We start from the raw sequence: 14,451 nt of genomic DNA, 5'->3' as shown, positions 1-14,451 counted from the left end.
ACCACTAGATCAGTGCAAGACCAAGAAAACGTGTATAAAAAATTGCTCAGAGCACCTTTAAATATAGAATATTTTATTACAGCATTTTTTTTTTTTTTTATGAAATACATAAAATAATTAATATCTAAAAATAATTTGGATCACCTTTGAAATTAATGGGAATTAAAAAAAAAAAAATCTGAAGGAATTAATTACAGTAATTTCTGGGGACAGTGTGCTTAATTTCCATGAAAATAACAATGCAAAAATGTTGCAATGATTTTTCTAAAATCTATTGCAAGCAGATTATCAAACTATTTCAAAAGCACAGCACCAGCTTATAAGAGACCAAAAGAAAGAGTTCCAGCATCTTGCACTATTTCCTCATCTCTACATGACTCTCACCTTTTCTTTTAGCCTCTGTCTTAAGAAGGTATGATATTAGCTTAGCTCTCAGGGCTCAGCGAAGGCCTTGCTCACTGGGAGGAAAAATCATGCTGCTCAAACCCCTTCTGCGCACAAGACAGCCAAAGCCAATGGCTATGGATCAGATCAAACTGTGATAAATGACCAAGGCTCAGTCAGGACTCCTCCAAGATTGTTTTGTTTAATTAGCTAACGAGTGAGTGCATTTGATTGGGCTAAGCTGGGGAGTTGCTATGTGCCTGTCGATTAAATGCGCTGCCAGGGAGCCGCGAGCCACTCAGTAGAACATTACAACATACTGCAAATGGATTTATCATTGACGGCACAAATGGAAAGTTCACATGCCAACATGTCCAGCCACAAAGTGGTTCAAATGAGTAAGATGTAGTTATGCTGCACAGTTTGTGGAAACGTAGAGGAGGGAGGTGACGGGAAATGTACATTGGCTTATTAATGCTTCAGTGCCTTGTTCCTCCTCAGATGCAGTTATGGATGATTTGATTTTGAGTATGCTTATTAGATTGACAACTGATTTCTTTATCGCTGTTACGAGCAGCGATTTGATTTTGATTTAAGCAAAGCCATTATTTTGGTATTGATTTTATGCTAGAGCCTTTAGTCTATAGGTAGAAAGTTTACCTATGTCTACTTGTAATTGTGAACATATAGTGGGGTTCAAAGGTAATTCTGTGATTCTGCACTGTTTCTACAGTATGTTACTAATCAAATAAGCAGATTTTTGACATATACCATGATGAAGCCATTGCACAAAAGGTCTGATTTCCTCGCTTCCACTGAAACACACGAGATGCTCTTTTTGCCTTCTCAAATCATGCTGGATAACATGGATAATCAGGTTTTGCACAAACTTGTGGAGTTAATGCCAGCTCGAGTGCATGCTGTCATTAAACCTTAAATGCATTGGGTCTTTAGTGACCCGGGACTTCATTTCACCCCTTGTACCTCATCCATTTTTTGCCCACACTTCTTTAGTGTTCATCAATCTCTCTCTTAAAATTAGTGTAACACAACAACAATAATAATAATAATAATAATTATAAAGCCAAAATGGGGAAAAAAAGTACAATGAAGTACCAAAAGTGTATAGGGTCATTAGAGACCATAGGTATGTAATGGTGTTGTTTTTATTTTTATTTATTTTATTTTTTTTTGCACTTCCATAATTTGTTTAGGATAATTAATCTATGTAAATTTACACATGATATCTATTTCTTTGTTTATTACAGTACTATATTCATACAAATAAATACTATGTCACATTGATTTTCTGTGTAACAATGGTGAATTATCAGCACCCCATATACGAATACACACAATACAGATTATGCATGCTATTTGTTACTCAATGTGACTCTGTTGTTTCAGTGATTGACTTGATTTGCATTTAACATTGCTATTGGATGAAGAAGAAAAAAACATGGATGTAAACTATAGCAAGTGCAACATAAACAGTAATTTATGACTATTGTCATTTAAGTGCACTACTGAAATTATGTAAATTGTGTATCAATTTAGACTTAATAAGGGCCTGAGAAAATACTTGTATGTAGCTTATGTGTATCTTATGTGTTATGTGTAGCTCAATATGTGTTTGACAGCCAGTTGCATCTCATGAAATTTAATTGTGAAAGTAATGAATCTTGTTCTCGATATGTCCTGATTTGTTGCATTATCTCTCTGATATATGAATAATAAAATATCAAAATATATACAAATATATTTAATTCTATTATTATCGAATTGTCTAAGTGCCTGGTTCACCTTTTTACTTTTCTCGGCCCATTCTTGTCTGCAAAACTCAGGTTCTGTGGGTATTTGAATTAGCAAAAGGCAAAACAATGGTAACTCCCTGAGGTCAAGATTTCAAACAGATTTTGTTCTGTGCTGGTAGAAGGACCTACCACTGACAGATGTGACATTAAGTGTATGCTGACATTTTGTGGAGTGGTACAGGAGCCAAGAATGCCACCTCTCCAAAGCATTCCTCAGTTACCTCAATTTGGACTCAAAAGTACAAGGGGGTGGTTTAAAACTCTGGTTCATGCGAAGTGTGAAAATAACCTTCATGTATTCGGCTATGGATGTTTGAGCATTGGTTACATAGCACTACGTTCCCACTTGACTAGAGGCCAAATAATCACAGAGCTCTGGTTATCCTTTTCTGTCATGAATGTTCACCCCCTAAGCCACACAACCCTCCTCAGGCTGATTAATTTTCACCCTAGCATGTAGCCCCAATACTAATTTAGTAACTCAAGGGAGGCGCAAGATTCATGAGCCGAACCCACATATAATATTTAGGCTATACAGAGAGGAAATGTCACAGTGTACTCTAGTTATGTTTATGCAAATGTACAGTGCATTCAGGAAGTATTCAGACACCTTAATTTTTTCACATTTTGTTGTGTTGCAGCATTATGCTATAATGTTTTAAATTATTACATGTTTTCACATCAATCTACACTCCATACCCCATAATGACAAAGCAAAAAACAGATTTTTAATAACTTTTCAAATTTTTCAAATGAATATCACATGGTAGTCACATAAGTATTCAGACCCTTTGCTATGACACTTGAAATTTAGCTCAGGTGCACACCATTTCTCTAGATCGTCTTGGAGATGTTTCTATACTTTGGTTGTAGTCCACCTGTGGCAAATTCAATTGATTAAACATGATTTGGAAAGGCCCACACATGTCTATATAAGATCTCACAGCTGAAAATTCATATCAGAGCAAAAACCAAACCATGACGTCAAAGGAACTAACTGCAGAGCTCAGAGACAGGATTGTGATGAGGCACAGATCTGGAGAAGGCTACAAAATATTTTCAGCTGCATTGAAGGTTCCCAAGAGCACACTGACCTCCATAATTCTTAAATGTTTGAAGTTTGGAATAACCAGGTGTCTTCCTAGAGCTGGCCGTCCAGCCAAACTGAGGAATCGGGGGAGAATGGCCTTGGTAAGATAGGTGACCAAGAACCCGATGGTCACTCTGGTTTAGCTCCAGAGATCATGTGTAGAGATGGGATAAACTTGCAGAAGGACAACCTTCACTGTAACACTCCACCGATCTGGGCTTTATGGCAGAGTGGGCTAATGAAAGCCTCTCCTCAGTGCAAGACACATAAAAAAGCAACTAAAGGACACTCAGACTGAAGATTCTCTTGTCTGATGAAGTGAAGATTGAACTGTTTGCCCTCACTTCCTAGCGTCATGTCTGGAGGAAACCCTGCAAACAACTCTGTAAATGTCCTTGAGTGGCCAGCCAGAGCCCGAACCCAATCAAACATCTCTGGAGAGACCTGAAAATGTCTGTCCACAGATGATCCACATCCAACATGACAGCTTGAGAAGATCTGCAGAAAAGAATGGCAGGAAATTCCCAAATCCAGGTGTGCAAAGCTTGTCGCATCATACCCTAAAATACTTGAGGCTGTAATCGCTGCCAAAAGTGCATCATCTAAGTTTTAAATAAAGGGTCTGAATACTTTCCTCAATTTGATATTTCAGTTTTTTCTTTTTAATACATTTGCAAAGTTATCAATTTTTTTGCTTTTCATTATGGGGTATGGAGTGGATAGTGATGTAAAAAAATTAATAATTTAAAGCATTTTAGCATAAGGATACATAACAAAATGTGAAAAATATTAAGGCGCCTGAATACTTCATGAATGCACTGCAGTTTCCGGAAGGCGAGTGACCTCTTTCTCCTCATGTGTTACGTTGATGGTATTTTCTCGATCTTTCCTGTGTCCTAACAGCTTTAACGTTCTCTTGGATTTTCAACGAGTACCCATCCTTTGTGAAGCAGGATTTGCGTCGATTTGTGTCCCAGGAGACAGGGAATCTATATATTGCTAAAGTGGAGCCATCTGATGTGGGCAACTACACCTGCGTCGTGACCAATACTGTCACCAACACACGAGTCGAAGGCCCGCCCACTCCTCTCATATTGCGCACTGATGGTGAGAAAGCTTGTCAATTATGTGTCATTATATGATATGCAATCAATCTAATCTAATTAATATTGTTTTCCTCCTATATGCATTGCAGAATTGTTTAAATTAGTTATAATGTGATAAGAAGAAAACAAAGCATATGATTTAAAAAAGCATGCACTTCATGGAATACAAATTATATTCAAAGGTTAATGAGCTGTTCTTTGTAAATTTTAAGATGCCGTAGCAGCATGTTTTGGTGCCTATAGGCAGACATTATCAAAGGCCCTCTAACTGAAAGGTCATTTGTCTTTACTGATGACTTTATTTGTTAGTTTCTCTGTGGATTTGCGATTTGATCAAACACATGCACCACATTGATAAAAAGGAATTATCAAGTACCATTAGAGACAAAGAAAATCGGATTTAAAATAAACTTTTGTTTCTTGGTTGTCACAAATTTTGTGTTGCAATATAACCTGTGACCAAAACGGTTCATGGCATTTCTAGCTTAACAGAGTTAAATAACATTCTAAAGCTCTTTTCTAAAACCTTGCGAGGTGACTTGGTGAATGCTGCATACATAGGGATCTACCGTCTAATGCAGCATGCTAGCGGTCATAAAACCTCATAGGTGTCTGATTTGGAATGCTCTACATAGGCAGCAACTCGTTGTGATTCGTACAAATGGGAGACTCGTCTTGTAAATTAGAAATTCTTCTAGAAATCTGCTTCTGGTGTTATTCTCATTTGTAAGTCTAATTGAACGAATTGTCTTCTAAATGTAAAGGCAAATGTAATTGATTTCAATAGAGGTTTACATTAGCATGTTGCTAAGCTAAAGAGTGATACTCTGATAAGCATACTGTTCATGACACACAAATATTTTTTATTTTTATTTAAGTCAAGTCATTTTTATTTGTATGGTGCATTTCACAACACACATTGTTTCAAAGCAGCTTTACAGAAAATCATGCATACATTTAATTATATTTAGAATCAACATTTCCATCTGGGATGGAATTGGCTTCCCTGTGAAGCATACAGCAATGCTGGCAAAAATTTTTTATCTTAGAATGCAGAATAATCATGCTCCCTACCTTTTGGAACAAACTTCACATTGGAAGTGCAACTATGCAACTATTAAAATACTGTCTACATAGGCAGCTCCCTATGTTTTGGAACACATTCTAAATTTATTCTGAGGCATCATGTAATTTATTTTTTATGTTTTCAACAAATAATTTTATATTTACAAATTGTATGTGTTGAGATCCAGCCAATGCCATGTCTGAATTGTAGTGAAAAAAAAAAAAACACTTTAAAATAACCTGATATTTGTATCACTGCTGAATGGCCAACACAAGTTGCCCAATTGTGACTGTCACAGTGTGATCTCCAGACACAATTTCAAACCCCATTGTACATGTCTCTCTACCCGAGATGTTACAAAATGAGATGATTGCCTCTCTTCAACCCTCCCCATCTGGCAGTACTGACATAAACGGGCTGTGTTTGAGATAAGCATCTCTTTTGACTCGCTCAGACAGCTTAGTAGCTAGCCCGCTGGCACAGCACACAAAATCACAGAAGGAGATATCACACCTCCCTCCTATCCAAAAAAGCCTTTCAAAAGTCAAAATAAATAATGATGAAATGGAGAATTAAAAAGAAATTTTGGAGAGAAAGAAAATGGAGAAATTTTTCAAATTCAATAATTGATAGCTTTTATTGGATATGATTTCCAATTTGCTTGTGATTGTTGATTGATTCATCTTGTAGGTGTTATGGGAGAATATGAGCCTAAGATTGAGGTGCAGTTTCCAGAGGTCGTTCAGGTGGCCAAAGGTTCAACTGTGCGCCTAGAGTGCTTTGCATTGGGGAAGTAAGTGTTACAGTAAATGCTTTGAATAAATAAAGAAACATCTATTTAAAAAGATGTCCTCAATGGAAAGGGGACATATTTTGGGTGCATTCACAATATGTAAGAATTTCTTTAATTTCTTAGTTTCCGACTTGTAAAAATCAGTCTCAAGTCTTTTGTCAAAAATCAAGTCTCAAGTCTTAATCCTTGTCACAAGTCCAAGTAATGTCTTAAATCTATTTTGGCCATTATATTCTACATGCTGCAGTTTAGTTTTATAAGCCCAGTTTTAGGACAGATATTTTAACATATTTGTTTTTTTTTATTTAAAAAGAAAAAGTGAGCAAATGACAGATGTTTTCATATGAAAAAGAAACAGAGGGTGCATAAACTCCACAATTGAGTGCACGCTCACATTCATATCTGACTGATATCTGTTATGGAAGGCCCTCTTTTTGTGATCCAATCAACTCTTGATGAATAAAATCAAGTTTTGCCCCATTTTTATTTCTTGTAAAATATTCTGTTTCATTCTAAATGTTTGCAGATACTATTTCATTTTTACTTTAAGAGCACCTACAATACAATATAAGATATAATATGTATTTACAATGTCTCCCCACACATCAGTCCAGTACCTTCCATAAGTTGGCGTCGAGTGGATGGAGTGCCCTTCTCTCGCAAAGTGGACATACGGAAAACAAGCGGCGTCATGGAAATCCCTTACTTTCAGCAAGAGGACGCAGGGACATATGAGTGTGTGGCAGAGAACACAAAAGGGAGGAACTCTGTGCAAGGAAAGCTGTCTTTCTTTGGTAAGTTGTCTTAAGATGCATAAATATTTTAACAGCAAAAACCACATGTCACTTTCTGTCCAACCTATTACCAAGAGGAAATCAACTTAAAGGGATAGTTCACCCAAAAATGGAAATTCTGAAATGTATTAACCACCATGTCGTTCCAGACCTATATGACTTTCTTTCAACATCTAACATTCCTAACATCTCCTCTTGTTTCCCGTTGAAGTAGGAAAGTCATACCAGTTTGGAATGACATGAGGGTTAGCGTTAGGGTTAGCGTTAAATGACGACAACATTTTCCTTTTTGGGGTGGACTATCCCTTTAAGGATGTTGTGTTTTAACAGTGCATCAAAATGATTAAAGCTTCCCAGTCATGATGTCTCTTAAATTTGTATCCAGATTAAAAAGATGAGAGGGTGACCTTGTGCCTGACCTTGTACATTATGCGTGTCTGTGCATATGAGTGTGTGTGTATGTTCTGTAATACCAGATGGTACTGTGATTGGGATCCAATTTGACTCCAGATCAAAGCTGTTAAATGTACTATTCTTAGATGAGGGACACATATGCCAGGAAAACACTCTGAAGAGCTGCATCTGGATCAGGGGTGTCAGCTGATTTCTGTTTATGACAAAAAAATTGTTGTTGGTTTTAATATTAACTTTGTAGGAAATTTGGTTGATGTAGATGTCCAGATGAGGTACGGATTACAGTGCCTGCATACCGCCACCATTATATATTATAATTTAAATTAAATATTTTCTACATTATTATGTAAGTAATCTATAATGGATTTAGTCATGTTCAACAACCATTATAAATTAGATAAATGACAAATAACTTGATTATTTGTCTGAATAAAATTCTCCTCTCGTCTAGTTGTATCCGCTCACAATTTCTATTGTAAGGAATTAGCTTTAATAAGGGAATTATGATTAATTCACTTATTGGAGTAATATTACACTCATGGCTTATTGAAAATAATATAACAGATATTTAGGTACAGCTGTGAAGCGAAATCTTTTAAAAACAGGGATGAGTTTATTTATAAAAATATACCACAGTCAAATTATCTTTGAAGACAGACAAACTTTATTGCTATTCTAAACATAAAACTAATCTAACACATAAAACATGAAGTTGGTGAGTAGTGACAGAATGATCAATACAGTGAAAATGAAATTTATGGAGTCTGTTGACAATGCATTTAGAACCATTTATCCTTCTTTGAGTCTAAATCAATTTGCAATCGGATTACCCAAAGTATTCAACTAATACACCAGCACTTTGAGCAAAAGTCTGGAGATGTATCTGCATGTCATTGCGTTTCCTTGTGTTGCTTGGTTCTTTGGTGTTTGTAGAAAGTTCATTCCATCGATGTTTTAGACTCTGTTATGATCGCGGATAGATATTGGCTGGATGAAGGAGGACTCGTGACTCCCATTGGGTGTGTGAGCCGTAGTGCAGAGAGTGAGAGGCTTCCTCTGGACTTTTGGTGTCCCGAGTTTTCCTTGGACTCTACATGGCACAGAGGATCTGGAAGAAGCAAGAGAGCCAAAGAGAGGAGACCAAGAGACTGTTGCAAGAGCAGAAGAGTTCAGAAGAGAAGAGAAGCCGTTCTGTAAGCCGTTGGGTAGGAAAGTTTTGAACTGAAATTGGCTGCACCCCAAATGTGTCCTGAGCCAATCAGAACTGGCTTTTCAGAGTCACATGGTCGAGTGGTCTGTCCATTTTCCAAAGTTGATTTACAATCCTTTGTGGAGGATTCTTACAAACTCCTGCTCAAAAATAGTGCATGTTTAAACATGAACTTTTATATCTTGACAACAGAACAAGAGAAAATTCATTGTCATCAACATTCTCTACGTAAACAAGCAAGCATTTACATACTAAATATGATATTCTTTCATGAATATTATACATGTAAGTAACAAAACATGAAAATCCCTGATTACAAATCATACTGGTTAATTAATTGTTTTTACAACGTGGATAATACATTACACGTTACGAGAAACCTGATTGTCGGGGTATAATATCCAGTTGAATAGTTACCATTCTTAGTAGAATGAGATGAATCATACCAGATTAAAGATTATAATCATCGATTTGTCAGTTATAAGTGATTACCAATCACTACACATATTTTAAAAGGTACATCAGCTATAATCATTAATTTGTTAGTTATACATGTGATCACAGGTCATAGAGTCATTTTCAGAATTATCTAGCAAGGCTAGATATGGTGTATATTTTATTGGGTTAAATCACAATTACTGGGATTGGGATGAGGATCTCATGAGAATCTCACAAGGGAAACTGGTTCACTCTGTCCTTTTTCTTGTGACCTCTGCACTTACGGCCTCTTAGAGAGAAGTTGTCAAGTCATGTGCGATCTGGACAATTCCCTTTGTTTTATTGGCCAGATGTGAGACTTGTTGGTGTCTTAGCATATTAATTTATGATGTTGAGGAATTCCAGGATTGAAAGGTTGGGCTTTCTTGATCCAAGTCATATTGCAAGTAATTCTTCAGCATCTAATATACTACAACTTTATAGCAGTCTTTGAACCCATTTATACTTGCCATTTTTTGTGGAATCCTTTTTAATGCATAATTCCTTGACAGTGATGTGTTTACCTGTCTCATGAATAGGATAATTATTTGCATTTGCTGTTTAAAAGGAAAACCAAATGAAGGATATAGGCCATTTTAACACTGCATCTACACTGAATGCAACATATCTTTTGATTTTAACCATGTACATAAGGGTTGTGCACATTCAGAATCAAATTATGGATGCCTTTAAAATTCCAATTCAGTTCCTGAATTTTAAATTAAGTTAGCAAACAGGATGCATAATTGTTATTCAACTTTGAGTAAAAGAAATACAATTTAAAATGGAATGATATTTAAAGAAATAAATATAACTGCTGTTATAATATATATATATATATATATATATATATATATATATATATATATATATATATATATATATATATATATAATTTATTTTTCAGTATGAATTACCAATAAACATGTGATCTTACAGTCAACATATAGGGTCTTTCCAGAAACATTAGATGATATTGATAATAATCAAGCTTTTAAATGCCACCTATAAAATAAATATTTAATTTATAGATGGTATATTTCATTATATTCAATAAATTAACTTTCATTATTTCGATCATGGTGTCATATTCCTGTTCTGTCTGCCCTTTGGTCCCTGTCTGTTTTCTGTTTGTGTGTGTTTGTCATGTGTATGTGAAATTGGCTGTGTCTGTGTTTGTCTTAGTCATGTGCTTCCCTGACCGCCTCCTCGTTACCCTCATCACTTTCCCTCCTTTAGGCCTTGTCATGGTTATTGTCTTCACCTTTTCCTCATGTGCTTTGCCTCTATATATTGTGCCCTCTTCCCTCTTGTATTTGTCTGATTGTTTTGTTAGTAGCCAGTCTGTTTCTGTGCCTGGTTGGTCCTAGAGATTATCGTTACTCTTGTTTGTGTTTTTATTTGTTTTCTCTCACCCTTGAGAGTTTTGTGTTACCTCTTTTTTTTCATTTGTTTTTAATAAAAAATATATTTTATTTTTCACTTATTGCATTTGGGTTCTCATTCCTGACACATTCTGTGACACATGGTTGAAGAGAAGTTAATTTCCTAAAATGTTATAATTTATCCCATAGCCTACTAAAAGGAGCCAAACATTTATTCTACATATCAGAGAAGAAATAGTCATAATTGGTCAAAATTAATGAAGCATTCATGTTTTGTCACAAAACTTATCTAATGAAAGTCCTCTGAATTCCTTAATAAGTTGATTACTCTTTTGACTGAGTAAACTTATTCCCTCGATTGAATGAGTAATGGTGTCTCCAAAATGTATGTAGTTAAGTTCAATTAACTTAGTGTTCACCTCATTCAGCCCTGCTCCTTTTCTGTACTCCTCTCTTCCGAATTTTGTCATCTTAATTCCGGTTTGTATTGAAGCTACTGAGAAGAGTCGATCAAAATGGATGACGTGTGGGAGCACAAAGCATTTTTCACTAAGAGTTGATGGAGTGAATCTACAGCACCCTTTTACTATGTTAAAATGCTAGTGACGTCTTTAATCTATCATTGAAAAATAATTTTTTTTCAGACAACCGTGGAGATAAAGTGGACCTGGCATATTCGGATAGCTATGACACACAACGCTTTTTCATAATACAAGCGTTCAACTGTATGTGTAATTCCGCTTAATTTTTAAGTTTCAACTTGTTAATAATTTGTTAAAATGTGTAGTTGATATGAAATGTTCAACAGTGACAGCTCATATTACACATACAAGTTCAATAATAAAGAAAATTTAAATTGTACTTTCTAAAATACATTTGTCACCCTAAATGTTTTAGGGGATTAAATGTTATTAAAATAGTTGTAAATGGAATATAAAATAAAACATACACTTTCACATCTGCTTACATCGACTATAAAATGATGGGGGTGCCTGTGTAGCTCAGCAAGTAAAGACGCTGACTTCCACCCCTGGAGTCACGAGTTCTAATCCAGGGTGTGCTGAGTTACTCCAGCAAGGTCTCTTAAGCATCCAAATTGGCCTGGTTGCTAGGGATGGTAGAGTCATATGGGGTAACCTCCTCATGGTCGCTATAATGTGGTTTGCTCTCAGTGGGGCACATGGTATGTTGTGCATGGATGCTGCGGAGAATAGTGTGAAGGCTCCACACACACTATGTATCCGCAGTAACACGCTCCACAAGCCACATGATAAGATGCGCGGGTTGACGGTCTCAGGTGCGGAGGCAATAAAAAGGCGAGGAAAAAAGCAATTAACATGATGGGTAAATTATGTCAAGCCTTTAGGCAATTAGCCAATTTGCTTCTGATAGGCTTATTGGAGTTAATTGGAGGTATACCTTGGATGTATTTTAAGGCCTACCTTCAAACTCAGTGCCTCTTTGCTTGGCATCATGGGAAAATCTAAAGAAATCAGCCAAGACCTCAGGAAAAAAAATTGTGAACCTCCACAAGTCTAGGTCATCCTTGGGATCAATTTCCAAACACCTGAAGGTATCATGTTCATCTGTACAAACAATAGTATGCAAGTATAAACACCATGGGACCACGCAGCCATCATACCGCTCAGGAAAGAGATGCATTCTGTCTCCTAGAGATGAATGTAGTTTGGTGCGAAAAGTGCAAATCAATCCCAGAACAACAGCAAAGCACCTTGTGAAGATGCTGAAGGAAACAGGTAGACAATTATCTATATCCACAGTAAAACGAGTCCTATATCGACATAACCTGAAAACGCCAGACTACAGTTTGCAAGTGCACATGGGGACAAAGATCTTACTTTTTGAAGAAATGTCCTCTGGTCTGATGAAACAAAAATGTAACTGTTTGGCCATTATGACCATCATTATGTTTGGAGGAAAAAGGGTGAGGTTTGCAAGCCAAAGAACACCATCCCAACCATGAAGCATCATGTTGTGGGGATGCTTTAAATTAAAGCTCAGTCATAAATGGGTCTTCCAAATGGACAATGACCCCAAGCATACCCCCAAAGTTGTGGCAAAATGGCTCTAGGACAACAAAGTCAAGGTATTGGAGTGGTCATCACAAAGCCCTGACCTCAATCTGATCTGAATCCGAATCCGAATCCGATATATGAAAATATGTGGACAGAACTGAAAAAGCTTGTGCGAGCAAGGAGGCCTACAAACCTGTCTAAGTTACACCAGTTCTGTCTGGAGGAATGGGCCAAAATTCCAGCAACTGCCCAAAATATTTGACCCAAGTTAAACAATTTAAAAGCAATGATACCAAATACTAACAAAGTGTATGTAAACTTCTAACCCACTGGGAATGTGGTAAAATAAATAAAAGCTTAAATAAATAATTCTATCTACTATTATTCTGTATTCTGAAAAACTATTATTTCACATTCTTAAAATAAAGTAGTGATCCTAACTGACCTAAGACAGGGAATGATTTCTATGATTAAATGTCAGGAATAGGAGTTTAAATGTACATATTTGGCTAAGGTGTATGTAAACTTCTGACTTCAATTGTAGGTTAAGTTAACAAATACAAGTAGATTTAACTCAGATTTGCTATTTAAATATTGTTGTATCTACTGTTGTTACAAATTTTAATTGAATTGATTCAATTTAGGATCAAACGGTAGCATAGATCAAATAAAGACTGTAAAAGAGTCTATGTCAGTAATTAAATAATCTTAATTATCAAAAGAAATGCACATATTCCTGCACTTTAACTGCACATGCTCAAAGACAATTATTCAACAACTTAGTCCATCTTGACCAAATGGGACACTGATTACCCTAATTGTGACATCAAACAAACAACTATTTGCATAAAAAATAAAAGTATTAATAGTACTTAATAAATAGCTAAAACCTCTATAAATTATTAATTACAACTATTTAAATGCCCCTTAACTTCTCTTTGTTCAAGCACAAAGCAATATTTGTATTCCCCATAGCCTCAATTTTTTACTCAAAAGTTTTGAGTTATTAACACTTACTATTTGCATTTTGTTTATTGCATATTCACCTTTGACCCACATTTGTTTACCAGGCCAAATTGGCATGATTAGTGAAATAACACCCCAAATGGCTAGGCCTGGGTTCCTAACTAGAGTATTGTGTGACGTACAGGCTTATGAAGAGAAGAATATGTAATATGGATTTTAAAATGAAGGGTTCATAACCTTTTCCCTTCACCGCCGTGTTGGCTCCGCAGCATTGTTCATACAAGACAGCTCCCTATTAAGTAAGTACCTGTAGGCTAGAGAGCAGTGGGATTTATCGTTCCCTTATGGGATCTGGCGCTAGCTCTAATGCTGTAGCCGTATGCCCACTGGCCCATTTACAGGAATAACCTGCACGGAGCTTGCTGAATGTTTTATTATCTGTGTTGTCTCATTGTTTATATTCCAAACAATGTGGAATGTAGGGGGACAGGATCCTCGAAAGGGAAGTTCTCCTAATGGGCTTCCCAGATGCGCACTGTATCGGTGATTTATAAACCTATTAATTAGATAAATAGCAGGGGCGTATTGTAAAAGGTAATGTAATACAGCCAGCAAGGTGATTTGTCGCATGTGTGGTTGTGTTTCTCTAAAGCTCTCACTTCTTTTGCACATCTGCCCCACTCTATTTTTAAAAGGTTTGATTTTTATCATGATTCTCCTTTATTTTTCACTTTGCTTTGCTGTTCTTTAGTTGTTACCATCCTCATTTCTTCTGTTCTGTTTTATTCTTTTTAGGATGTAAAATTTACTTTTTTAAATTTGTAGTTAGCTACTTTAGTTAAAGTATGGGTACTCTGACACTTCTGAATTAATTAAAGTATGGGTACTCTGACACTTCTGAATTAATTAAAGTATG

At 36.1% G+C, this 14,451-nt stretch overlaps 1 protein-coding gene across 1 annotated transcript in view; it reads left to right on the top strand.

Annotated features, from left to right (window-relative positions):
• LOC127646608 (contactin-4-like) overlaps positions 1–14,451 on the top strand; it is a 174,781-nt gene that overhangs the window by 65,904 nt on the left and 94,426 nt on the right. Inside the window, exons 4-6 of the mRNA XM_052130365.1 lie at positions 4,192–4,395; positions 6,151–6,253; positions 6,863–7,047. Coding sequence (XP_051986325.1) covers positions 4,192–4,395; positions 6,151–6,253; positions 6,863–7,047 — 492 coding nt within the window. The remainder of the gene's footprint in view (positions 1–4,191; positions 4,396–6,150; positions 6,254–6,862; positions 7,048–14,451) is intronic.

The sequence above is a fragment of the Xyrauchen texanus genome, chromosome 7, assembly GCF_025860055.1.
Source record: "Xyrauchen texanus isolate HMW12.3.18 chromosome 7, RBS_HiC_50CHRs, whole genome shotgun sequence".
Classification (NCBI taxonomy): domain Eukaryota; kingdom Metazoa; phylum Chordata; class Actinopteri; order Cypriniformes; family Catostomidae; genus Xyrauchen; species Xyrauchen texanus.
The sequence above is the reverse complement of the archived record's forward strand: the minus strand, read 5'-3'. Positions and strand labels throughout refer to the sequence as shown.